Source organism: Podarcis cretensis (assembly GCF_951804945.1).
Source record: "Podarcis cretensis genome assembly, chromosome: 8".
Classification (NCBI taxonomy): Eukaryota; Metazoa; Chordata; class Lepidosauria; order Squamata; family Lacertidae; genus Podarcis; species Podarcis cretensis.
The window spans coordinates 42,200,963-42,228,954 of NC_137177.1; the positions used below are offsets into that span (position 1 = coordinate 42,200,963).

The 27,992-nt window shown below is 41.5% G+C and overlaps 1 protein-coding gene across 6 annotated transcripts in view; it reads left to right on the top strand.

Moving 5' to 3' along the window:
- Positions 1-597: 597 nt before the first annotated feature.
- The window catches only part of SLC7A6 (solute carrier family 7 member 6), a 32,137-nt gene continuing 4,742 nt past the window's right edge, over positions 598-27,992 (top strand). Inside the window, exons 1-8 of one of the 6 annotated variants that reach the window (XM_079988310.1) lie at positions 603-912; positions 2,448-2,508; positions 5,772-5,924; positions 10,485-11,053; positions 14,923-15,048; positions 20,438-20,582; positions 21,958-22,081; positions 26,667-26,770. In XM_079988310.1, coding sequence (XP_079844436.1) covers positions 10,525-11,053; positions 14,923-15,048; positions 20,438-20,582; positions 21,958-22,081; positions 26,667-26,770 — 1,028 coding nt within the window. In that variant the 5' untranslated portion in view covers positions 603-912; positions 2,448-2,508; positions 5,772-5,924; positions 10,485-10,524. Of the gene's footprint in view, positions 966-2,447; positions 2,509-5,771; positions 5,925-10,484; positions 11,054-14,922; positions 15,049-20,437; positions 20,583-21,957; positions 22,082-26,666; positions 26,771-27,992 lie in introns of all 6 variants that reach the window. The other 5 variants (XM_079988314.1, XM_079988311.1, XM_079988309.1 and 2 more) reach the window with 5 other exon arrangements.

A 27,992-nucleotide genomic window follows, 5' to 3' on the forward strand; every position in this document is an offset into this window, starting at 1 on the left:
CAATGAAAATCCATGCTCCTCTGCAATGTGCTGCCTCCCATATAATCAGCCCCCCCTTCTTTTTTTAACATGCTGAGTCAGTCACCATGTCTCAGCCTAACATACCTCACACAGGGAAGTTGTGAGGATAAAATAGAGGAAATGGAATCCTGCACGTTGCCTGCAGAAAATGTCCATAATAAATTGTAATAAATCCATCTGGCACGGGATGCTTTAGCTGAGATTCTTGGACTAGGTGACTGCTGGTCACTCTACAATTCTATGTAATATAGTTTTGAAGAATAATCGTAATAATTTGTTTGACCTCGCTACAAATGCGCTGTTCCTCCTGTAGTTTGGGGTGTGCCCATCTCTTTGACTGCCTTATAAATTTCCTCCCACGTTTTATTAGGAATAACCCTGCTGACCCCATGGGGTTTGTGCCAAATCTTTTCACCTTTTCTTGTGTATATGTAAACGCCCCCTACCCGCCCGCCCCCCTTCTTCAACTCTTTCTCTCTCGTGGTTTTGCGGTGGTGGTCTTGCTTTTCCGACCTGAGAAACCAACATAGCCCGCCGGGCCTTTCTGAGGAGAGCCTGCGAGAAGCTAAGAAGACGCCAGAGGGCGTCGGCGGTGGGAGGAGCCCCGTCCAGGCCGCCGCCTGCGCTGCTGCTGCTGCTACCACCAGCACCACCACCAGGGGGGCCTTCTTCAGGCGAGCGCCTCAGCCGCGGCGGGGCGGGGCCTTGGGCCGGCAGCCCAGCTCCTTCGCTGCCCTCGCTGAGGGGAAAACAAAACAAGGCGAGAGGCGGAGGAAGCTGCTCGGCTAGAGGTCGCCTGAGCGGGAGGCGGCAGCAGGCAGGCAGGCAGGCTGCCCGGCTTGCTGGCTGGCGTTCTCGCCTGAGCATCCCTCCGGCTCGGCGGGGCGTGAGGTGAGCGAGGAGGAGGAGGAGAAGCGAGGCTGAAAAGGGAGCGAAGAGCCAAGGTGGGCTGGGCGCCCTCGAGGTGCTGCTGGGGGTGAGGGGGGGGGGGGATGGCGGTGCCTCTGGGATTCACCTCACAGGCAGCGGGTGGGACGAGGCGGCGGCGGCGGAAGGAGACCGGCTTTTTCTGCTCTCTTTTTTCCTGCGCGCCTCGTTCGCCGCCTCCGAGGTCCCGTTTCTCTTTATCGCCAGCGCAGGTTTTATTTTATTTTGGGTGTCGGGGCAGCGCGAGGAGGGTGGCGGGTGGCTCAGGCCGGCCCTGCCATTAGCAGCGGGTTTTGGGTTGTGTGTCTCTGTGTGTTTCAAATGCTGAATATTCAGATTGAATATTTATTATTATTATTATTTTCTGATTGATGTTCTTATCTGCTGTTACCACCACCAGGAATAGGAGAGTTAGGGTTTTCTGCCTGGGGACGTTTCTATGGGGCCAACTGAAATGTTGCCAAATGGTGTGCAGGCTCCGAAGTCCTCTAGGTTTTTTCATCAGTCTTCCCTAGAAGGCAGACAAAAAGCAAAATGGGGTGGGGACAAGAGAAAGAGAAAAACTTGGCTGTCAGGGGAAGGCCTCGGTTAAGCATCATTTTTCTCTCTTCTGCACCGGCTAACATCTAAGCCCAGCCTTCGCCAACTTGGTGCCCTCCAAACATTTTGCTCAGGGCTGGTGGAAGTTGTAGTCCAAAACAACTGGAGGGCATGAGGTTGACAAAGACTGATCTGACTTAAGGAAGAGTTCTGGACAACTTGGAAGCTTGCACACTTATTTTGTGATGTTTTGGTTAGCCCCTGGCCTCTTAAGTGAGATGGGCGCACAACCCCAGAGTCTGTCAAGACTGGCCCGTACGGGCAGGGGTACCTTTACCTTTACCTTTAATGTTTGTTTTAATTTTTGCGAGCCACCTAGAATCCCACTTCTGGGGGGAAAGGTGGGATATAAATAAATATAACAATAATTAATGCAGCTAATTTTTGTGTAAAATAACTTGAATAGTCTGTAGGTGCTGTACACCTTTACTGGGGTTGGGCACCATTTGGTTCTCTGTCCCAGACAGCAAGGTGTCCTGGGCAGGCCCCTGTGAGGGGCTCTCATCCCCTGCCCCTAAACAATCCCCATGGACAACAGTTTAGGAATCCCTGCACTAGTGGAGCCTGACTCCTGCAGCTGAGGACCAAGGCACTTTGGGTTGAATGGATTGATGGCAGCTCCTGTTCCTTGTTGCAGCCAAGTCCACGTACAAGTGAATGGGAGTTTTTGTTTGCTTTCTTATCCACTTTTCACCATGAGGTTCTAGGGCAATTAAAAAATACAGTATTAAAATCAGTAAAAATGACTCATATTCAGAGGGAAAGAGTGGGAACTACCATTAGGGGCCCTCTCCGAGCTTAACATTTTAGAAGGTCTGAATAGAGTTTCCTCCATTCACTTGTATGGAACAGGGGATAAGGGGCTGCTGCCAAAGTAAATCTACTTTTCTTTATTTCAGATTTTGTATACCACTGTTTATGAAAAAGCCAGGAAAACAAACAACAAAATAGAGCAACACAGTATGTAAAGCAAAACATCATAATAATAATAATAATAATAATAATAATAATAATTTATTATTTATACGCCGCCCATCTGGCTGGGTTTCCCCAGCCACTCTGGGCGGCTTCCAACAAAAGATTAAAAATACATTAAAACATCATTCATTAAAAACTTTCCTATGTCTTCTAAATGTCAGATAGTTGTTTATTTCTTTGACATCTGATGGGAGGGCATTCCAAAAATAAGATTCTACTCAATACTCTTCCACTCACTCAATACCTACACAAATTCCAAACCCTTTATTACACTTGTACTTACACAAGCACACATTCACCCACACTTAAACACACAAAGAAACACACTTTCCCTCACTCTGATCAATTGCGGGTCGCAACAGTCCTCAGGATGCAATACAAAAGGACCATTCTATATCACTGGCAGCCTAGCACTAAAATAAATGGGCACTAGGCTCTCTTTTACTTGGAGAGAATGAGGAAAAAGGAGAGATAGCTGTGGTGAAACAATTATCTTGTCTACTTTCCCAGGAAATATTCCTAGGCACCAGAGATTGTATCAATATATTTTGCTACCCTCAGGGTTAAAAAATAATGTTGCTGTTCCCTTCACCATCTGTATGAAAGAGTGGGAGAGATGAGGTAAAGGTATAAGATGTAAGTTGTTTTGAAACATTTTATATGTAAGTGACAAATGGATGAAATAAATACTACCACTACTACTAAAAGGGGACTGCAGCATGGAGGAAAGTACACAATCAACACCCACCCACACATATTACACTTCATTGTCCTAGGAGCCTAGAGATGGGGGAGGAGGGATCATGTTCCCCCTTTAAGGATGATTGAAAACAGCTGTTTACACATGTACAGTTGTGTGTGCATAGACTTCCATGCATTCAAGAACCCTATGTGATGGCAGTAGCAGGTCACATGGGAAGCCTATGTGTACAAAAGTGTATGCATAAAGCCCCACCCTCATTTGTTGAAATACTACGGATGACATGAATGACTGGTGGGGCAGGACCAGGGGATGTGATTCTGCTCCCTTTCGTTGTGTTTAATGTTACACATAGAGGGCATGTTTTCAAAGCCTGCAGCTTCATTGTCTCTGTTCTTTGTACTGATAGCAGTGTTTTGCATCTTTTTAAAAGGGATATCAACAACTTGAGTTAAATCTGCTTTTTAAAAAGATGCTACCTGACATACCAGGGATGCGGGTGGCACTGTGGGTCTAGGGCCACAGAGTCTAGGGCTTGCCAATCAGAAGGTTGGCGGTTCGAATCCCCGCAATGGGGTGAGCTCCCATTGCTCGGTCCCTGATCCTGCCAACCTAGCAGTTCGAAAGCACAAAGTGCAAGTAGATAAATAGGTACCGCTCCAGCAGGAAGGTAAACGGCGTTTCCGTGCACTGCTCTGGTTTGCCAGAAGCGACTTAGTCATGCTAGTCCCATGACCCGGAAGCTGTACACCGGCTTCCTCGGCCAGTAAAGTGAAATGAGTGCTGCAACCCCAGAGTAGTCCGCGACTGGACCCTAATGGTCAGGGGTCCCTTTACCTTTTACCTGACACACCACTATTGCCAGCTGGAAGGCAAGGACTTGTGGAGAAGTGGCACCTGTGGCACCTTTATTGAAGGCTATTGAGGGAATGGGGGAAACTGGCCCACCACCCCTCAATCCATCTTAAGATGGAAAACTAGTTGGTGCTAACCATGACCATAGAAACATATAGGATGGTGTATATGTATTGCATTGGAATGGTTTTTAAGTATCTTGTTTTCAAGAACTTGCAGCCTGATTATAATTGTGTTTCACTGGAAAGTAGAGTCCACTGAAATCAGTAGGAAATATTTCTGAATAAAGTCACTTGAGTTTAGGGTATTAGTCTGACAGCACCCTGCAGACGCTCACAAATCAGGTACCTGATTCCTGTGCCAGAATTAAGTCTGTGTAATTAGTACTTTCCTTTCTTTTCCTGCCTTCCCACTGTGCCATTCTGTCTCCTTGTGTATCTTAGGATACATTTACACTTCCCATTTTTATCTACATAGGAGTTCTGCTAATTTACACAGCACAGATTCATACTTCCTCTGTGATGATAACCAAACTTCTTTTGCTTTAGTTTGATAGTAGGAACGCAGGTGACACTGTGGTCTTAACCACTGAGCCTCTTGGGCTTGCCAATCGGAAGGTTGGCAGTTCAAATCAGCGTGATGGGGTGAGCTCCCGTTGCTCTGTCCCAGCTTTTTCCAACCTAGCAGTTTGAAAGCACACTAGTGCAAGTAGATAAATAGGTACTGCTGTGGTGGGAAGATAAATGGCATTTCCGTGTGCTCTGGCTTCTGTCACAGTGTTCCATTGTGCCAGAAGCAGTTTAGTTATGCTGGCCACATGACCCAGAAAGCTGTCTGTGGAGAAATCCTGGCTCTCTCAGCCTGAAGCAAGATGAACACTGCATCCTATAGTTGCCTTTGACTGGACTTAACCATCCAGGGGTCCTTTACCTTTTACCTTTACCTTTACTTTACTTTACCTTAGTTTGGTAGTAGTTTCTTAAAATTTTTCCTTCAGGTTTCCTTTTCTTCTTCTTCCCCCCCCCCGTTCCTGCTTACTAGAGGGGGGATTAAACTCAATGCTAGGGTTAGTCCTTTCAAAAGTTCTCCATAAATTATCAATTACAGCTTCCTGGTTCCGTTGCTTTAGCGATCATGCAATCCGGGGGAGGCAGACTTCCTTTATTTACCGTCCCCACTTTCGGCCAAATTTTAAGATTTTAATTTAAAGTCCCGGTAAAGTTGCCAATCCTACTCACGGGAATCTCTTTTCAGTCCAAATTTCAGGAAGGAATCGGCGCTCTCCGTCAATGGCGATGCGGCTTCACTCCACGGGCTGGGTAGCGACTCTCAGCTCCGCGCACCCCCGGTGCTCCTCCGGAGCCTTTAAAAAGGCTCTTTTGCAGTAAAGGGGAGCGCAAAAAGTGCCCACCGAGTCTCCTTGTTCACAGGCTTCCGCGCCTGTGATTTTAGGGGTCCCCGCTTCGCCGTAGCGGTCAGACCCGAACTCGTGGAGCAGCCCCTTCTCCGGAGATCAGAGAAAGAGCCGCCATTAACGCTGGCGCCAACCGGAAGTCCCAGTTTGATAGTAGTTTCACTTATGCCAAACAATGCTATGAATATCCTGTACTCCTCTGCAGTGAGTATTCAACACAGTCCTTATTTATTTTAGTCCACTTTATTGAGTTCCTAATACTTGTATATTCTACAGAATATATGATGCTGATTCATGAGACAGAAGGAGAGAGCACTGTGCCCAGCTACTGATTTCTGGGAAGGCAGTTTTAAAAAATGCTGGAATTGTTGATGCTGTCGTACAAAGTTTGTAACTAGTGTGCAAGCCATTGAACAAGCCGTTCAATCAGTAAGTACATAGTAACTGACACAAAATTAGCATTGAAGATTTGTGTGTATGTTGTCATTGTAGTTCCTGCTATAAATCCACCTTGAACTCTGTATTCAATTTTTTACTTTAGTTTTTGGTGTAAATAGCATTAATGGGCCTTCCCCCATCTTCCAATTTATTCAAAAGTATTCAAAAACACCTAGAATTTGTAGGTTTCTCACTGCCCCCCCCCCTATATTTCATTGTCATGTACAGTGGTGCCCCGCAAGACGAACGCCTCGCAAGACGGAAAACCCGCTAGACGAAAGGGTTTTCCGTTTTGGAGGCGCTTCACAAAACGAATTTCCCTATGGGCTTGCTTTGCAAGACGAAATGTCTTGCGAGTTTTTCCGACTCCCCCCCCTTTTCTAAGCCGCTAAGCTGCTTGTCAGCTGATCCGCTAAGCCGCTAAAAGCCGCTAAGCCGTCAATGGGCTTGCTTCGCAAGACGAAAAAACCGCTAGACGAAGAGAATCGCGGAACGGATTCTTTTCGTCTTGCAAGGCACCACTGTATAGTGACACCTTTAGTCTGAGAACACAAATTCTTTATGAATGTTTGCCAAACATCAGCAAAACCATCTCTGAATTTGAGGGGTGGGTGGTTTCATGTTTGGGTTTGATTTCTATTGCTTGTTTATTAGGAATCCACTTTTCTGTTATTCTTATTGTTACTGTTATTACTTTTTATTAAATTTGTATACCACCCTCCAACTGAAGATCACAGAGTGGTTCACAACATAAATATACAAAATGAGAGTGCAAATATATAATAAAAACAAGAATGAGAACAAAAAACCCTCTCCTACAAACACATTTAAAAGGATATAGAATGTTAATCAGCCAAAGCCCTGGCTAAATAGGAGCATTTTTGTCTGGCACCTAACGATATATCATGAAGGTGCCAGGTGAGCCTCCCTGGGAAAAGCATTCCACAAATGGGGAGCCATTCTGCACATTAGTTTGTACTTTGAGGTACAGTCTTTCTTGCAATTGACAATTTCTCTGTCTGTTTACCTGGGGGCTGGTTCACACATATACAGTGGTACCTCGAGTTTCAAACTCCTCAGGTTACAAACGCTTCAGGTTACAAACTCCGCTAACCTGGAAGAGTTACCTTGAGTTGAGAGCTTTGCCCGAGGATGAGAATGGAAATCGTGTGCCGGCGGCACAGCGGCAGCAAGAGCCCCATTAGCGAAAGCACGCTAATTAAGAACAGTTTCAGGTTAAGAACAGATCTCCGGAACGAATTAAGTTCGTAACTAGAGGTACCACTTTACTCATGAATGTCTCTGCCAATTTCTTAATCAAAAAAGAATGAGAAGGACCATGAAAATTTCATCTCAGTTGTTAATTCTAGTTAATTCTAGCTGAAACCAAGCAAATACAGGATATATACTGATTTTCAGGAGTTTTTCTGTAGACTCAACACAGTAACAATGTAAAGATGGCTGAACCAGTGAAACTGACTGTCCAGAAAGTTACAGGCCTCTGGGCTGATGATAAAGTACTGCTATTGTTTGGTGCAGAAGTATTGCTTACTTTTTTATTATGATTACGATATTAGGAGCAAGCTGTGGGATTGTGTATTTCATCCCTCTATGGCACTTATTCATTTCACCCTTCCTCTCATAGCTTTAACCATGGTCAAGGATTTATGCCTATACTGATCTTGGGCATGGTCAGTGCTAACCCATGCACCCATTGTAGTCAGGGTTTGGAAAGCCTATTCAAGAGAGAACATGGTTAGAGTATGCATGGCTAATGCTGGTGCAGACATAGGCTGTCTGAGGAATGGCGAGAGCAATTTGTATGCATGAAAAGAGGGTGTGCATGATACAATAGCCTGCTCTCAAAACGTTGACAGTCAGGAACATTACAACTGTGTCCCCTGAAAGAGTTTTTGGTGTGTTTTTTAAGAGAAACAATAATGTGATGGTATTCGTGATGCTGAGATAGAATAAACTGGGAAAGAGTATCAATTCAGCTGCAGACAGCAGAAGTATCACTGAGAATAATACTGCCTTCTTTTGTTTCAAAGGGAAATGCATTCTAGTGTGGTTTTCCTTTCACAAGAGGAGCTCAGGTTACTTATGTGACAGCGACCGCTAAAAATAACAATAGGTTTATTTGTGAAGGAGTGGTGTTTGTTAGACTTAACATAGTCAATTTTTTAACAACTGGTTTGATCAGATATGTTGCAACGCTAGTTAAACTAAAGCCAGAAAGTTCCCCCCTCCCTAGTGTATGAAAGGGTTTGTCTCTTACAGCGTTGAACTTCCAGCTGGTAGGTGGAAGGTCCCAAGTGGATCACAGCCTTATCAGGAGTGGTCACCTTTTTGTATTTAAGATCTGTTTAAAGAGTAGGTGAAAGAAAAGGGAGAAAGAGATAGTAGAACAGAAAGAACAGGTAACCTGCCCCCAGCCCCAAAGTAAGTCTTGTATGTGTGTCCTATATCTAAAAAGGTTGACTATTGCTTCCTGATATGATATTACACTTTCTATGGTTTTTATTTTTTAGGCATATTCTATTCATTATTTATGTATTTGTTTTATTAGTAAAAATAATTTCTAGGTGACTTACAAAGAGAATAAAAATAAAGAGTTCTAAACCTAGCAACAGTACAGTAATAAAACAACAACCTCAAGAACCAAATGAACAGAGTATGGTCCATGATAACCCATCACAATCTACCAGAGGCCTAACAAATGTTCCTTAATTAACCTGAGCTATGATTATAAGCAGAAATGTCTGATTTTCTAGACAGTGCATTAATTCAGAGAATGAATGACTAATTGGATGATTTTACTGATGGATGTCTGGAATGTGATAAAAGCCAAGCTTGATATGAAGGGGGCTTGTGCTTGGTGGATGGTGCTCTAAAAATGCAAAAGGACATTCCTAATGTAAGTTAAATATAACAAATGGGCTGCGTGTACATATTTGTCCTGCCTTATTGTAAAGCACATCAACTCCAGAGGTATGGTTCCATAAATACTTGTCCCTTCTGGATTTTGTATTGCCTGTGCTGTCTGGTTGTGACCTCAATTAGTATGCTTCCTAAGTGGGGCCTATTTGGAGATGACATTTTTCTGCACTGAGATAATTTCAATGTCAGAAGACATTATGTGTAAAGTGGCCTTATTTTGGAAGTTTCTGTAGCTGAACATATAAAGCTGCCTTTACATGCTCTACCCAACCCAGTATGGGGTTGTATCCAATGCGAGTCCTACTCTGAGTAGAGGCTTGAAAATCAATGGCCATGACTAACTTGAACCATTAATTTTGATGGGTCTACTGTGAGTAAAACTTAGATACAACCTATGGAGTATTTATGTTTGCTGGCAGTGGCTTTCCAAGGTCTTAGACAATATCTTTTACATCCTTACAATTTGAAATTCCTTAACTGGATATCCTGGGGGTGGAACCAGGGATCTTGTGCAAACAGTGCATCTCTAGCATTGAACTATGGTCTCTCCTCAAAGCTAAACTGCCTCTGGAGCACAATTTCTATTCTCATCCTGAAGCAAAGTTCTTAACCCGAGGTACTATTTCTGTGTTAGTGGAGTCTGTAACCTGAAGCATCTGTAACCTGAAGCGTCTGTAACCCGAGGTACCACTGTAGTTATAATAATACAGCAAGCGGTAAATGAATTTTAAATGAATAATTATAGCAATAGGCACTTGTGACATTACAGTGGTGCCCCGCAAGACGAATGCCTCGCAAGACAGAAAACTCGCTAGACGAAAGAGTTTTCCGTTTTGGAGGCGCTTCGCAAAACGAATTTCCTATGAGCTTGCTTCGCAAGACGAAACTGTCTTGCGAGTTCCTGCGGGGTTCCCCCCCTTTTTTTAAGCCGCTAAAAGCCGCTAAACCGCTAATAGCGCTAATCCGCTAAGCCGTCAATGGGCTTGCTTCGCAAGACGAAAAAACCACTAGACGAAGAGACTCGCGGAACGGATTCTTTTCGTCTTGCGAGGCACCACTGTACTTTAATACAGCCTTGCAAGTAAGTCCACAAAGGTTACTAGCTTGTCTGCCCAGACACACACCTTTTGAGATGGTTTGGAAGGGGGGAAAGAGTGAACTATTTTCCAGCATACTAAAACTTTCCTGTCTTACTGGAGGCAATTCTTGCCCACTACAGACAAGGCATGTGGCTATTTACAGGCCTGCTTTAAGACTCGATTTTGTGCAGGCTTTGGAGTGAAACTTTTAATGAGTAATTACCAGAGATCTGCTACAAAGACACTTGTGTAATGTGTGCTGTACTTACTGTGATGAAGCATTTTAAGACTTTATAGTTTAAAATTGGTTTTGAGCAGTAGTCCTGTAATAAATGCTTCAATGCTGCTTTTTGGTTATATGACTAATTGTATCCCACCTTTCACACTATAAAATAAAAATGTCTCAGGTTTGTTTTGCTTTGTTTGTTTGTTTGTTTGTTTGTTTATAGCGCTTATACATTACTCAATAGCCAATAGAGCTCTCAAAAAGTTAATTGCTAGTATTTAATTATATCTTTCTCTTTTGTTGTAGTTTGGGGTTGGCCTTGCAGTGGATACATGCAAATATCATCATGGAAGAGAGAGAGAATTTTTCACCTCTGAATTCACTGACTGAATATTACCCAATTAAGGAAGCAGACAAAATAGATCAAAGTGGCAATACTCAAATAAATGAAGGAAACCAAGGAACAATGCAGCTGAAAAAGGAAATCTCTCTTCTTAATGGGATTAGCCTAATAGTAGGAAACATGATTGGTTCAGGTATCTTTGTTTCCCCCAAAGGAGTACTCAACTACAGTACATCTTATGGATTGTCACTAGTAATTTGGGCAATTGGTGGGGTTTTTTCAGTATTTGGAGCTCTATGTTATGCTGAACTTGGAACCACTATCACTAAATCAGGAGCTAGTTATGCATATATACTGGAGGCCTTTGGAAGCTTCATTGCCTTTATACGTCTGTGGACTTCACTATTGATCATTGAGCCAACCAGCCAGGCAATTATTGCAATAACATTTGCCAACTATATCGTGCAGCCTGTCTTCCCTTCCTGTCAACCTCCTTACATCGCTTGCCGAATTATTGCAGCGGCTTGTATATGTAAGTATTTTATTAACAAAAGTGCTGCCTTGATGTAGGCTTGGAAAAGAAAGGAGTCCACCTAGGCATCAGTTGCAATGATTCAACAGTCAAATATTCTTCCAAAACAGTTAAATTAGTTATGGCAAGATTAATGACAGAAGGAGCAGGGTTGAATTTGTACAGCAGGGCTGTACTTGTTTGAAGACCACTTGAATGCTTGAGATATCCTTAGTCTTGAGTAGCCAGAAATAGGAGCAAGAAAGTCTTGAGCTGTAGGCAGAAAATCTTCTAGCATTCCTAGGATTAGGAATTTCTTAGAGGAACCAACAAGGGCCAGTATATTATGTCCAACTTTGGCCAGCTCTTTGTGTTTCTGGGAATTAGGATATGAACTGGGACATGAAGAACACAGTGATTCCCTGTTTATCACCAACATCTGCTATGTGGAGAATTTTTTTTATTTTTAAATTATTATTTTTTTGGAATAGGAGTCTTCCATTTAGTTTTTTAATGGTTAGGAGGAACAGATTTTTTTAAAAAAATATAGGTTCAGATCTTGAAATCCATATTTTCCCTGAACAACCATGCATACTAACTGGTTGCTATAACAGTGAGAACATTATTTAGCTTGCAACTAAATATAGCCTTTTACAACCTAGGAGCATAAGCCAGAACCTTTGGCCATGCAGCCGACATGTCTCTTGCACTGCAAAATTTTGTCTGCTTAAGATATAACAGGCAGATTTTTGTTTGGCTCTCTCTGTACATATGCAAGGAGATTAGGCAAGATTACTTACTTGAAGGCTAGGACTGCAAACCTGGCACACTTACTGGAAGTAACTTATTGAAAGTGCTATGCACATTCACTAAATATGTATAGGAGGAGACTAAGGAACTTTCCAGAAGCACTGGGTAATTGTTAGCAGGAAAAACAGTTAGTAGGCAAAACAGGTAGATATCCATGCACTTTGACAAGAGTTGTAAATATTCAAAATTTGTAACATCTTTTAGAATGCAGGTGAGAGGCAATGAAGTAGAAGTGCAAAATTATTCATATGAGCTTAGTGGACAATTGTAGTAAGATACAGAAAAACATCTTTTACATTCTGATGTTTGTAATGATTTGCTAGTTCTTGGGCCTTATAGAAAGCTCACAGTAATAAACAGGATACATTACTTATTGTCAAGGTCGCCAGCCTTTTTGGACCAGGAGGCACAACATGGTTGTTATGGGGGGCATAGCATAATACAACATGGCACCACAACACAAGATTAGAGAAAGTACTATCATGGTGATTGTATTTCCATTTGAGAAAGAAATTAACCTGTTGAATTTCTGCCCGGAAAATAAGACAGAAGCAGGAAAAGTACACTGAAGGGGAGGGGAAAACAGCAGCTCTTTAAGACCCTAAGAATTCCTATTACCTGGTGTCCAAACAACTCACTCATTGGCCATAGAACTGTCTTCACTCATTGGCTATAAATTCCGCATTTCACAGAAATCACTTAGAAGGTGATCTGTACATTTGGTCCATACCTTTGTTTGTAGGAGGACTTTAGACTTTGTAAAGTCTTTTTTTTTCAGAGTCTGGGATCCCTGCCTGGGTTCACCAGTCAAGGCCTTTGTTGGCACCATGGTGCTTGTAGCTGCTTGGTTGGTGACCCCTGGCTTATTGTGTTTGTTACTATACTTGAGATCTTTCTTCTCATTATTTTCTCTTACAAAGAGAATAAGCCTTTAACTCTGTGCTGATCTGGATTCATTTCTATAGGCTGTAAAACCTTATTTAGGCTTTAATCCAAATGCATGAGGACACAAACTGTGTAGGGGATGCATGCACCATCCAGATGTGTACTGCCTGCTGCACTCCACTCCCGACTTTCACGTTGAATGTATGACAGTCTGAGGGTGCACATTTGGCTGAATACACTTAGAATCACCCTTCATATCTTTCTGTTGAATGCACAATGGTTGGGAGTAGAGGGTGTGGCACCACACTCCCTGCACAGTTTGTCCTCTCCTTCTTTGGCTGAATGCTTGACTGGGACTTCAGTGTTGTCTTAGCATGTTTGTCTGGTTGTTTAAGATCTGAAGCTGATAACCAAATAACAAAATAAGAAACTATGGTTAAATCAATACAGCATTTTGTTTGAGTAGAGCTGTGAAAAGGGTGTGCACAGACAAAAGGCTTACACATATCTTGACTTGTTAAGACAAGCTACAATCATCCAAATATGGCCATTATTGTTCCTTTATTTTCTTGCTCCCCATTTGTGACTTGATTAGATTAACTAAATTCAAAAGTTGTGAATTTCCGCATTTTATTTGTTATTACCCTTACTGTCATGATGTATTTTCTGTTTCTTCATTTGGAGTGCTTTGAATTGGGGCAGCATTAAAAGCTACTTTTTAAGTGGCTGAAATTCAGTGAAACTGGTTTGTCTTTTTTGAGCTTGCTGGGGAACTACACAGCCTGTCAACCTTTTCCTGGCAATTAAGATTTGAGTGGTTTTACCACTCTGGCTAGAATTAGTGTGGGGCTGAGAAGCACAGATTGGAATGATATATTATTATTATTTGTAAATGAACCCAGGATAGGAAAACATGCGCATAAGTCTGGTTGGTGTGGTGGTTTTTTACTCACAAGAAGTCATGAAAACATTCTCTCCCCAAGTCAGTGGAAACAGTGATGTGTTAGAATATTGACACGATTAAAATAGTTTTTATTTCAGGATACACTCTTTGCCTTGATCTGTGATCTCAGGGGCTAGGAAGGAAAATGCAGTTGTGGATACTAAGTTGCGTAAAAACCAATAAATAAATACTCTGCTGCTATACTGAGACAGAGAGATTTCATCATACTGTTGTTTACTGAGTAGTTTCATAAGTACTTTGTGTTGTCATAAGATACTCCCTGTGTATCTAGGTTGGCTTGTCAAATAGAAACAACTTGAGTTGTAGGGCATGGTAATAAATTGAGTAGCCTTTAGAAATGTTACTAGAAGTATCCTTTTCAATTTCAGCTTCTCATAATCTAGAAGTAAACCTGCCTCCTTTTAGTCAGTCTCTTCCCATTTCATTGAGAAGTTCAGGACTTGCTGAAAAAAGATGAGAAATTCAGCCATTTTTTCCTGGAGTTTGTTTATAAGCAATTTTTACATTTTTGTGATGGCTGAAAATGTTTTTATTGCTTTCTATTTTTCTGAAATAATCAAGAATATGAGAATTAAGACATTTCAGGTGATTAAAGGGAAAGGAGCATTTAATTTTGCATTGCCTTTTGCATTGCTTTTTGCTTCTTCATTTCTTAGTAAATGTTTTTTAAATGCCATCAAAATGGTTCGCTTAAGATGTTTCCCTGGACCATGGAACTACCCTTAATTTTTTCTAGCCCTTTAGGTCTAGTGGCTTGGGTATTTTTAACCACTCTACTGACAGACTGTGTTGTCAAAGAGTTTTTAAGTGGTGATTCCTATTTTCGATAAGAATGTTGTCATTTAAAATGTGTCTTTGTTTGCAACCTTTCTTCATTTCAAAGGTACAAGATTACTCCTAAGATGATAACTAGACTGCAAATTGGGCCAAGAAGTATTTTCATGCCTTCTAGACCCTCTCCTTAGATGTGCATATGTCCTGAAATCCTTTCTGCTTTGCAGTTTGTTGGAAGTTAACCAACTGTTAAATAACAGACTAGTTTTAATAATAAAACTGTGTCTTTATAAATACAGTTTTTCCTTATCCTGATTTCCTAAGCTTATTTGCCCAAATATGTAATTGTGACATGTTAGCTCTAGCATGGAGAAGAATTTCAAACCAATGACTGATTTTTAAAAGACAAAAACTAAGCACTTTCTAATGCCTCCTTGCTTCCCTTTTTGTCTCCTAGGTCTTCTAACGTTTATAAATTGTGCCTATGTTAAATGGGGAACAAGGGTGCAGGATGCATTCACCTATGCCAAAGTCATTGCCCTTATGGTCATCATCATAACAGGAATTGTTAAACTAAGCCAGGGTAAGATTAATAGCTTAATATGTAAAGGTTTGTACTGATCAGAAGAAAAATGTTAAGGAGCACTTACTGGGTTATTGATAAAATTCACAGCAGTTTCAGATCCCTTCAAAAAAAATAGGAAGCTTCAGGTATGGTATGTTACCAGCTTTCTAATTGAACCAACTTCTTCTTATAAAACTAGAACTTGCATCTGTACTCTTAGGTAGGAAAGAAAGCAAAATTGAAAATAAAAACCCATAGTAAGATAGTGACTTAACATAAATCTGGGAACTACTTGTGGTTTTACTTTGAAATTTAAAATCATATGTAAAATATACAGGTGTGGAAGCATGGAGGAGCAGCTTCTTAATGCTTTCACAGACACACCAGATGCTCCCCTCTTCCCAATAAAAAATATCTGCATCCTTCTGCAGCTTCATTTTTGTTGTGTTATGTATGCCCTTAAGTAGATAACTACACATGACAAAGTGTTGCATATAACTGGGCCTCTATTTTACTTAGTCATGGAAATATTAATTTAGTTTTATTCATTGATTTTATTGAAGTTCATTTATATCCCACCTTCTGTAGCTCAGTGGTAGAGCACCTGCTTTTCATGTAGAACAGGGGTGGCCAACTCCCAAGAGACTGCGATCTACTCACAGAGTTAAAGACTGGCAGTGATCTACCCCCCTTTTTGGGGTTCAGGTCAAAGTTTTTGAGCTTTTTTTAGGAAGGAAAGCCCTGTTATGGGGGGTTCAGGTCAAACTTGTTGAGCTTCTTTTAGAGAGGAGGGAAGGCCCGTTTTGGGGGGTGAAGGACCAAAATGTTGAGCTTTTTTTAGGGGAGCCAAAGTTGTTCAGCTTCTTTAGGGGGAGCCACTGATCTACCACAGATGTCCAGTGATCTACCGGTAGATCACGATCTACCTGTTGGACGTGCCTAATGTAGAAGATCCCATGTTCAATTCTCAGTATCTCCAGATAGGACTGGCAAAGACTGCCTGTCAGTCAGTCAGTGTAAGCAAAACTGAGATGGATTGATGCAATAATCTGCTTTGGTATAAAGCAGCTTCCTCTGTTCCATCACAGAACTCAAGGTGTTGTACATCAGCTTCCCAGGTGGCTTACCATCCAGGCACTGACCAGACCCAAATTTATTGGCTTTAACAGATGGCTGCATTAAGTTTCCTTAAACCATGTCCCCTAGGGCATTTTAGGCACTTCAGGCCGTTTATTTGCACCCTTAACAATACTCTATGTACATTTCAAAGTGTCTGCAGGTATCTCGAAAAACTAAAATTTTCAGTGTATTTTTTGAAAACTTGTTTTTAGCCTTCACTGTTGTAGAAGAATAGCCTCTTTGACACATTCAGAGTAACTGGAACCTGTTTTCTAGTGAAGTGAGTGTTTTAAGACACAGAAGTGGTGCCTGTTGGGACTGGTAATGCAGAAGGCAGCAGGACTAGCAATAGGCGGAGCCAAAGCCAGTGACAGGTGGAGCCAACAAATTCTGCTTTTGTTCCCATCCTCCTACCTGCTGAGTTCCACAAAGGTAACACTTGAAACTAAGGCAGAGGAAGTTGGCAGGCAGTGCCACCCCCTGGACTGGTTGTAAGAAGAAGAAGAAAAACAGGCAGGTGGAGGCTGGCTGATGGCAGACTGAGGTTGCAGAGGGTAGTACCCCATTTGTCCTAATGGACCAGCCTCTCCTGGGGCACAGCAGTAGTGTCTTTACCAGGCCTTTGTAGATGTTTCTCACATTGAGATAGTGCTGTTTTAGAAGTAGAAGTTGAATGCACTCTTGGGCATATGGAATTGGTTGTGCAGTTTTGTGGATGCTAACTGGTCCATAGAATGGACAGTTTTGTTTCATATTATAGGAGAGTACAAAAGGATGGTGTTAAAGGGCTGACACAATGCTATGGCTGCTTATTATCCCAAAGCACATGACCTAGATTTAGGTTTTTCCTTAAGGGATTGTATATTACAAGAATGCCACTGCTGAGAAAAAAAGGATACCTTCTTATTATGGGGTGAGAGGAGTTGCTGGGTTGCAGTTTTAGTGACTGGCTATGTTGAATCTGAAGGGTGGTGCTGTGGGTTAAACCACAGAGCCTAGGGCTTGCCGATCAGAAGGTCGGCGGTTTGAATCCCCACGGCGGAGTGAGCTCCCATTGCTCTGTTCCTGCTCCTGCCAACCTAGCAGTTCGAAAGCATGAAGTGCAAGTAGATAAATAGGTACTGCTCCAGCGGGAAGGTAAACGGTGTTTCTGTGTCCTGCTTTGGTTCGCCAGAAGCGGCTTAGTCATGCTGGCCAAATGACCCGGAAGCTGTACACCGGCTTCCTCAGCCAGTAAAGTGAGATGAACGCCGCAACCCCAGAGTCATCCATAACTGGACCTAACGGTCAGGGGTCCCTTTACCTTTTATGTTGAATATGCCTTGCTACTGCCTTACCAAAATGTAAGTGCCTTGATTAGTTGAATCTAACCAAGTGGTCTACATGATCTAATGAGTACCTCAGGTTTATGTATGCGTAATTAATTTAAAACAGACATCAATCATCACCACCACCACCATTATTATTATTATTATTATTATTATGGTGGTGGCTGATGGTGTGCGTGGGCTTAAACCCCTTAATTTCCAACTCCAAATTGGCTCTGTCTCCTCACCCAAATAACAGTTGCCATCCAAAGAAAGTTGTTAATGTGTACTGTAGACATTGTACATGCAGCTCAGACTCCCTTTGTGTTTTTTTGCAGGCAGGGGTTGCAAAGCAGTTCCTTTGTTCAATGAGGTTAAACACTTTCTAAATAGAAGAGTTTGGTCAGTGTCTTATAAGTGTGTCTTTTCTGTGTTGTTTTTGTTTTTATTAAAGTAAGTTTTTAGATGAAAGAAAACTGGGCTCCCCTGCCCTTCCAATGGCAATTGGCTGTCAGGGTTCGACTGAATAGAATGGAAATAGTGGTGGATAGGTGTTAATCCCCCCCCCCAATCCCATGATTCTGATGAAGTCTCTCTCTCTCTCTCTCTCTCTCTCTCTCTCTCTCTCTCTCACACACACACACACACACACACAGAGAGAGAGAGAGAGGGGGGGGGTTAACACAGGGAGAGGGAATTATTAAACCTCCCACTGTAGTCTCAGCCCTATCCAGGCTTCTCAAGCAGCAGCTATTTACATTAGAAAAATGTTTGCACATTAATTTATTTAGCAAAGTTTATATATCACTTGATTGTAATAGAACCTCAAAGCAGTTTATAGGACAAGAATTGCTTTGATACAGCTAACATGTTGAGTTTGGCCCTGATCTACCCTATGCACCTTTAAGTGTAATACTTCTGTTACTTTAACACCAGGTTGATCCCAGAGCCAGTCATATTACGGGCATTTACAAGCAGCCTATATGACCTTTATGTGCAGATTGCTGACAAGAGTGCACCTAAAAGCAAAGATCACATAGCACTTTCCTCCTCAGCCATGTTTTTCCTATTGCCTATTGTTCAACTTTACACAACTGAGCTTGCTGAAATATTTTTCCCATGAGCTATGGTATCCTAGCTATTGTAGGTTTATCAGGGTTTTCACCTTTATTATTGATTTTTTAAAACAAGCTTTGTTTCCTGTTTATTTTGGAAGCATTCTTATTATGCTGACTTGAGAAAATAGGAAGTCTGCATTTCTACTATGCCAAACTACATCTGTATTTTAGAAGGACTATATGCCATGTTCTTTCCTTATCTGTTGGGCCTGTGCAGAATAATACATTAATGTTACACAATGTGCTCTTCTGGCGGTATGATTTTTGCTTTTAATATAACCCTTTATCCATCCTGTTCTAACTTGGCTGCTGTTCCATCTTCCCAATGCTTTATAAGGAGATAAAGTGGTGAATATGGTGAGAAGAAACAGATATGCTGTGATATTCTTAAATATTGAACAGATTTCTAAATGAGACACTGCAATGTTTTTAAAAGCTGCTTTTGCAGTGTTTGCCAAATAAAACCAATTAATTTTAAAAGCTGCTTTTGTGAAATTGCTTTTATCCAGCTTAAAAACACACTTGGAAAGCATGCCAAATTTAGCAATATTAATTAGCTTTTGTAAATGGAAAGCTGTTGTAGTCTAGTAATAGACCTTCTTTAAGTACCTCTATTAATCATCTGTATGTTTGTAATTTTGGTTGTCTTAAAACTTTTCAGTGATATGGGCTAAAATACTTCAGTGATGTGGGTTAACAGTTGTTAGGTCAAGACTTACGGGTAGCCATCAGACTGTGGCACTGCTCTCATTCAAATGTCAACGTCAATGCCAATTAACCATGGTTAATATTTTTCTGTGAACCTGTAGTTGGTTCGCACTTCATTTCTTCCAAAGCAAAGTGGGAGCAACATGCTGAGCCTTTGCTTAGTGTTATACCTGAACTGGGATCATAGTTTGTTTCCTGACCAAACCAAATATTAGTAGTACAGATAATATTTGAACCTGAGAACCAATCTGTGATGGAGAAACACATTTTGGATGCATTTTTATACATAAAATATCTAGACTCTAGATACTTTGTATATAAAAGTACTTTGGCAAGAGGTGAAGTTGTGATGCCAAGGCTGCCTGCAGTCAGTGTAATTAACTGTGGTTTGAACTGCTGTGAGCCAAGTCTGTCTCTGATGATGCATGTAAATTGGGTATGTATTGAACTAGAGTTCCTCAGAAATAAAGCAATGTGTGTTTTTTGGGGGGTTTTAATAAAATTTTAAATTTTGTGCTTCTTTTTTTAAAAAATTATTTAATCATTTTTTCAATACAAACAACAACCACAAAAAACACATACAACAAAAACCACAATAACAGTAATAACACAATTTAACAATTCAGATTTGAGTACTGATATACCTATAACTACACCTTTTTAACAATAAAGCAATGTTTCTACTAACTGAAATGCCCTTATTTGCTCTAAAGGCAAGCAACAGGGAGATGATATGCAGCCTGGTATATTCATGCAGTAGAATGAGGTGTTTGATTTTCACTGTAGGCTAGGAATACAATTCCTTGAATGTTCCTTCACGTAAATAAAAAATAAAAAATATCTCTTTCAATTAAATTAATAACTTGTCAGGAGACAGTCTAGCCCAGCCCTCAGCTTGCTATGCTAGTTTTCTGCCTGCTAGTAGCCCCCCCCCCCATTTATTTAAATGCAAGGCAGCATTTTAAAATCTTATTTTCTCCCATCTAGTTATGCCACGTGTGTGTGAGAGGGTGGTAGATCTCACTTTGCTGTCTTCAGAGAGTTTGAGACTTTCTCATTCTTCTTGCTTTTATTTTCCACTAAAGTATATTAACAGTGCCATCTGCTACGGTTTCCAACACTGTTCTTATTCCTCTGCTTTTCCTTTACACACAGGATACTCGGACCACTTTCAGGACTCTTTTGAGGGATCATCTTGGAATCTTGGGGGTATTTCTCTTGCACTTTACTCTGCCTTGTTCTCATACTCAGGTTGGGACACCCTCAATTTTGTAACTGAAGAAATAAAACATCCAGAAAGGTAAATGTTTCCTAAAGCTATTTCACCTTTTTCAGTTTGTTTAAAGTATCTCCTAAGAGTCAATGTAATTAAAAATTCATCTTGGAAGTGTGAGAGAACTTTATCTCTAGCTGAAGAAATATTTTACATGGACATAAACAATTCTGAACCTTGACACTACAAAGAGTAACTAACAGAATTTTGAAGCCTGGGAGACATTAAGAAAAGCTTGACTGGCTGTATCAAACTGCACATTGTTTCCGATTTGCAGGATTGACAAAGCTGGACATAGTCAGGGCTGGCCCACCCATGAGACTAGGTGAGGTGACCACCTCAGGTGGTAGGATCCATAGGGGCAGCAGTCCTGGTGCCACCTCTACAGCAGCCTCTTGGAAAATAGGAGGCCCTGCTGGTCTCTTCCTATCCCGGGGGGGGGGGATTGTGAGGGTTGCCCTCTGGGGTCTCCTGGGTTTCACACCTACCCAGAATGATTTAGAGCAGGCCCCTTCCCTCCTGCACCCCACAGTGGCCCTTGATCTCCACTTCAACCATTGATTAAGGTGGGTTTGATTCCCTTTTGCCTTGTCTTAGGCCTAGTTCTCATCGATGCAACACTTTGGACTTTTAAATGGGGGCTCATATAACTGAATGACAGCTCCATGCAAAAAGAATAATCTTTGTGCACTGAAAAGATGGTGCCAGGGAAGAGTGTTGTAGCCTTGCCTTTTTCTATGTATAGCACTGTTTTCAGCATGGAGGAACAGTCATGTAAACTTCACCCTGCAGTGTGAAGTGGTACAGCCCAAACACCTCTGTGAGAAGTAGACCACAAAAGTAATGAAAATAAGGCATTTTCTTTAGCTTGTTTTTAATAGAACTTCTAGTTCTCATATGAAGCTTTTATCAGTCCAAACATGATTGTAAATACCTGATATCCCAGTAAGGTAAATAAAGGTAAAGGACCACTGGACAGTTAAGTCCAGTCAAAGGCAGCTATGGGGTGTGACGCTCATCTCGCTTCAGGCCAATGGAGCTGGCGTTTGTCCACAGACAGCTTTCTGGGTCAGGTGGACAGCATGATTAAACCACTTCTGGTGCAACAGATCACCGTGATGGAAGTCAGAGTGCATGGCTGCAGTACCTATTTATTTACTTGCATTGGTAAGCTTTCGAACTGCTAGGTTGGCAGAAGCTGGGGCAGAACAACAGGAGCTCACCTTGTTGTGCAGATTCGAACTGCTGACCTTCCAATCAGCAAACCCAAAAGGCTTAGTGGTTTAGACCACAGCACCACCCGCATCCCTTGTGATATCCCAGTAGGTATTAGTCAGGATGAAAAGAGTAACAGCTACTTCTAAGTTGTGTGTTTGTGTTTTATTTTGTTTCATTTAACCAGGAACCTGCCTCTAGCTATTGCTGTTTCTATGCCAGTTGTGACAATTATCTACATATTGACCAATATAGCATATTATACAGTGCTGGATATTAATGCTGTGCTTTCTAGTGATGCAGTGGCAGTGGTAAGTCTGATATTGCTATTGTTATGTGTGTTTATGCACTTATCTTTGAGTAAGTTGCATCTTGAGCTGTGCAGCCTTTTTATGATTCAGATGACCCAGTTTCTATATGATCTAGAACTTCTGGGCACTGTTTATGGCTAAGACTACCTTTTGATTTCTCCAAACTTGTGTGTATACATCCAAGTGAATTGGCGACAGTCATCCAGAATGAAACAAACAACCTTGAAGGATGCAGTTTGGAGGCTTATATATATGTGAAACTGAACCTTCCCCACGAATTCTTTTCAGTTGGTTGACTGAAATATAATTTGTGCAAAAATAGTAATGCTAAATTTATCAGATCGGATTCAGATTAAGCAACTTGCACTTAAATCCCATTTATTTCAATAGTAACTAAAATTAAGTCATGGCTTGCAGTCACCATTTGTTTCAATGGGAACTTAGACCAACTAATTTAGTCTGATTCCAACCCCTTAGGGCTGTTAGAAATTGGGAAAATTGGTCACTTGCAAGGACTCAGACCAGCATACCAATTCATGGAAAATGTTGCCCTATTTATAATAGAAGAGACTCTGCAGAAATGCTGTCACTTTAGGCAAGACTGGAAGTAGCATGCATGTGGGTTGGACATGTAGAAAGTAAAAATGTTCTGGAGAGAGTCTGCATCAACACTGTAACAGAGTGTGTTCTTGGGCTCTTGCTTCAGGCAAGAGACCGAAGCCAGGTTGGAAGAAGTCAGGGGGTGGGGCATGCATTGCTCTAACCCACTATCTTCCACTCTGACAATGAATGACAGATCCTGTTGCTAAGAACACTACTGGTTTGCAGTTTGGGTAATCATAGGGTGAAATTGGGGAAACCTACTGACAACATCCTGCTTGCTCCCCCACCCCCAGTCTTCTTATACAGTTTATTCTTTGAATTGTATGAGATGTTTTGCAACTAATGCACAAAAGGTATTTGAAATATATTTTTATTTTATATTCATTCCATTGTTGATCTTTTGACATCTGACCGACTATCTGATTTCTTATCTATTTACTTATGTAGGCATTTAAATGCCTAACATTTTTAGACATCACTATGGGGCTAATAGGTTACTTCTCTGCTTTCTTTTCCAAGAACTCAGTTGTGTTAAAGGTCACTCCAATTACTACAGAATCCTATATAGGATATTTACAACTTTTTAATGACCTATGAGGGATCTAAGCCTTTTTAGGTCAGCACACTTTACCAAACAAAACTGTTTTTTTAAGGGGAAGTTAAGCTGAGTAGTTAAGTTGTGTCTTAGAACAAGCTTTTTAAATTTTTGGTGTTTTGATCATTCTCTTTAGACTAATCTAGCATAGCATCCCAAATGTAAAATTTCCAGGTTCAAATACACAGCCAGAAGCTTCCTGTAATTTGGCCAAGGTGAAATTCATTGGTGTATGTTGCCTATTTGTGATTTTAATCTTTTTAGTTAGAAGGGTTATTGGAGCTTTAAGTAATCAGATTTCATTCTTAATCCATTTACTACTTTCTGACTGCAGTTCAGGAGAAATTGTGCTCCAGGACTTGTCCAACTGTGCATGTATGAAACTGGAATTAGGGACACAGTACTTATCAAAACCTTTAATATTCAATAAGTCAGTTTCATTGTTATATTCACATACATTTACATTGTTATATAGAAAATCTTACACATTCATGAAATGTACAGTGGTACCTTGGGTTACAGATGTTTCAGGTTATAGATGCTTCAGGTTACAGACTCTGCTAACCCAGAAATAGTACCTTGGGTTAAGAACTTTGCTTCAGGGTGAGAACAGAATTTGTGCGGCGGCGGCACAGCGGCAGTGTCAGGCCCCATTAGCTAAAGTGGTACCTCAGGTTAAGAACAGTTTCAGGTTAAGAACGGACCTCCAGAACAAATTTAATTCTTAACCCGAGGTACCACTGTACTATTTAAATGAAACTGATTGAATATTATTAGGAGCTCCTAATAACATTCACAGTCTCTCTCTTTACTACTACTGTTACTCATTAGGCTTGTTTGAATCACCCAGATTATAGTTAATCCAGTTTATAAATTGTGGTGTTTTCTTTGTGATGATTTCTTTTCAGAATATCTTGCAGAAAGACAAAACCAGCTTCACAGAGTGAACAGGTTTTTTTAAAAGTTATTTGGAATTAAACCTGGCAGATTCCCCCATTAATCTACTGCAATCCTTTAAATACTGAATCCTTTGAATACTGAAATGTGCCTAAAGTACTAACCAAATTAAATACCTAATATCTACAGTATATGGGGTTTTATCTAAGGCTAGTCCTATTCAGAGTAGACCCATTGAAGTTAATGGACATGACTACCTTAGTGGCGCTGTGGTCTAAACCACAGAGCCTAGGGCTTGCTGATCAGAAGGCTGGCAGTTTGAATCCCTGCGACGGGGTAAGCTCCCGTTGTTCGGTCCCAGCTCCTGCCAACCTAGCAGTTTGAAAGCATGTCAAAGTGCAAATAGATAAATAGGTACCGCTCTGGCGGGAAGGTAAACAGCATTTCTGTGAGCTGCTCTGGTTCACCAGAAGTGGTTTCGTCATGCTGGCCACATAATCTGGAAGCTGTCTGTGGACAAACGCCGGCTTCCTTGGCCTATAGAGCGAGATGAGCGCCGCAACCCCAGAGTCATCCGCAACTGGACCTAACGGTCAGGGGTACCTTTACCTTTACCTTAGCTTCATTAATTTAATTGAGTTTACTCTATTGAATACCAACAAGACACAGGAACGAGTTTCATCTAGACACTGATGGGGAGCAGGAGAATATGACAGAAGGCTTCTTCCATCCCATTTTACATATGCAAAATGAAGGCACAGGCATGCCTTTGTTTCTGCAGCTAGCTGAAATTTGAGGCATGGTTTCCTTTTGAAGTCCTATGCTCAAGCTACTAGAAGGCTGGACTATGGTTTGGCAATCTATAGGCTTGCATATTTTATTTTCATCCTTCCCATCAGATGTGCCAATTTTAGCCCTGATTTCCTTGTTGAATATGCCACTGTGGCATACAAATTGGTGAATTTGGGTTTGTGCTTCACATCTGAAACCAGAACTGAAATGCTCAAGTCTGAGATTTGGCCATTGGTATGACCCAGTCTAGGGACACGGGTGGCGCTGTGGGTAAAACCTCAGTGCCTAGGACTTGCCAATCGTATGGTCGGCTGTTCGAATCCCCACGGCGGAGTGAGCTCCCGTCTTTCGGTCCCAGCTCCTGCCCACCTAGCAGTTCAAAAGCACCCCTAAGTGCAAGTAGATAAATAGGTACCGCTTTATAGCGGGAAGGTAAACGGCGTTTCCGTGTGCTGCTCTGGTGCTGGCTCGCCAGAGCAGCTTCGTCACGCTGGCCACATGACCCGGAAGTGTTTCCGGACAGCGCTGGCCCCCGGCCTCTTAAGTGAGATGGGCGCACAACCCTAGAGTCAGACACGACTGGCCCGTACGGGCAGGGGTACCTTTTATGACCCAGTCTAATCTCTCTCCATAGTGGATTAAGTGCAGAGGTACTGGTGGTTGGCTGCAAATCATGGTTTAGGTACACATTCCTCGCCCATCTCCCCTTTCAAAATTTGCTTCAAAACACGCATCTTCAATTTATGATGGATCCTCCTAAACACACAAATTGCATCAGTGAGTGTGTAACACAAAACCCATGGCTAAACCTGGGAATGGAAGAGATGAAGAAAATTGCTCCAGAGAATGAGGAATGTGGAACTAGTGTATATTCCAATGGCTGGCCTCCAATTTCAGTTTCCAAACCATGGTTCACAGGGAACCAGCATATACCTACAACCCTGTATATTAGCCATCCTATTTCCCGTGCAGCACTGACAGTGCAGACGGGCTATTCTGCATTCTCTTTTTGGAGAAAAAGAATGGGACATCATTCCTCAAATGTGGAGCAGAAATGCCACAATAGTAGTGAGATTACAGTAGAAGGTATTTTCACTGGATGATAGAGGAAGAGGAAATACTTAATTATGGAGGCATGACTTGGGTGGTGCTGAGGAAAAGCAATGAAAAATGCAGAGTTGCAGTAAAAATAAGGAAGGTCATCAATGAATTGTAGGTCATTATAAGAGCAGCAACCATAAATTATTTGGGATGTATTTCTTGGTAAAGCTTTCAAACAAGTATATTTCTGTCTCCTTATGCTAAAAGCCATCCTTTCCTTAAACAATTTAATTTGGAGCTACTCAGGAGTCAGACTGTTTTATTGCTTTTTTATAATTTGTGATGCAGCATATTTGCCTAGGGCCCTAGGCAGGGCAAAGAAGCAGAATCATTTAGCAATCTAATTTGTTCAAGATTGCCCACAATTCTCTGTACCTTGGACTTTCTAAAACAGTAAATTCAAATTGAATTTATTTTTGAAATTCAATCTAACAGGACTTGAACTTCAGAGCAGGACACATTTTCCACATCTGCTGATGGGTTGTTTACTCTGTTGTACAGACTGGGTGCTTTTTTTATCATATATTTTACAAAGAAATCTCTCTGTGTGTGGAGGTTCAACATGTTCTAATTTTTCTCCCTTCCCTCTTACATTAGACATTTGCTGAGCAAGTATTTGGCATGTTCAGTTGGACAATCCCGATTGCTGTTGCCTTGTCCTGCTTTGGTGGACTCAATGCATCTATTTTGGCATCATCTAGGTAAAGCATCTAATTTTAGTAATCTGTAAGGCTATACCTACCCCAAAGAGAGAGAGGGGTGGGTGGGTGGGGTAGTTACCATTGTATGCTTGGTATAAATTGTACAGGCTTTCTGAAGATGCTCCTGGTTTCAGTGTTTGTCTTCAGGGTTGTTGTTTTTTGGTGTGCCCCCCCCTTAAATAACAGATGTACTTTGTAACTAGCTGTAACAAAACTAACTAGTTGTAACTAGCTGTAACAAAATACTCTGTAACAAACTAGCTGGGATACAGAACTTCACTTCTGCAGTTTTAAGAGCATAAACCAGGGGTCAGCAACCTTTTTTCAGCCATGGGCAGGTCCACTGTCCCTCCGACCATGTGGTGGGCCAGACTGTATTTTGGAAAAAAAAGATATGAACAAATTCCTATGCCCCACAAATAACCCAGAGATGCATTTTAAACAAAAGCACACATTCTACTCATGTAAAAACACCAGGCAGGCCCCACAAATAATCCAGAGATGCATTTTAAATAAAAGGACACATTCTACTCATGTAAAGACACTCTGATTCCCGGACCGTCTGCAGGCCAGATTGAGAAGGCGATTGGGCCACATCTGGCCCCCTTAGGTTGCCTACCCCTGGCATAAACTGTCACAAAGCTACTCTTTCCTTACATACCTTTTTGACTATTGTTCTTAAATTCATCCTTCTACACAGATAAACATGCCTGTAGTCAGTTATAACAGATTCTGTTAAGGGTGCAGTTTCAGGAAAGGAAGCAGCTGTACACAGAGTTAGACCTCAGGTCCATCTAGCTCACTCTTGTCTTATACTGACTAACAGCAGCTCTCCAGGGTTTCAGATAGGAGTATTTTCCCAGTCCTATTTGGAGATGTTGGGAGTGGAATGTAGGATTGTCTGCATGCAAAGCAGGTGCTCTCCTTCTGAGCTATGCCCTTTCAAAAGAATCTGCTTGAATCTTGCACAGAAGTTTAGAAAAGGACAAAGGAGGAAAATGCAGCTATGAGTTGGGAGGATTGAAGAGGCTGCCCCGTGTGCAGAAAACAAAATTGGAACCATTTTCAGGGTGGGTAGGAGGGAACAGATACTTGTGGAGACCAAACCCAGTTTCCCTTTGTTTCCAGTCTGAAAATAAGCATCATCTGCATGAATGTTGCTGCTCATTCAACCAAGCAAATGCATTTGTATAAAAGGGAAGCAAATGATGTCTAGATTCTG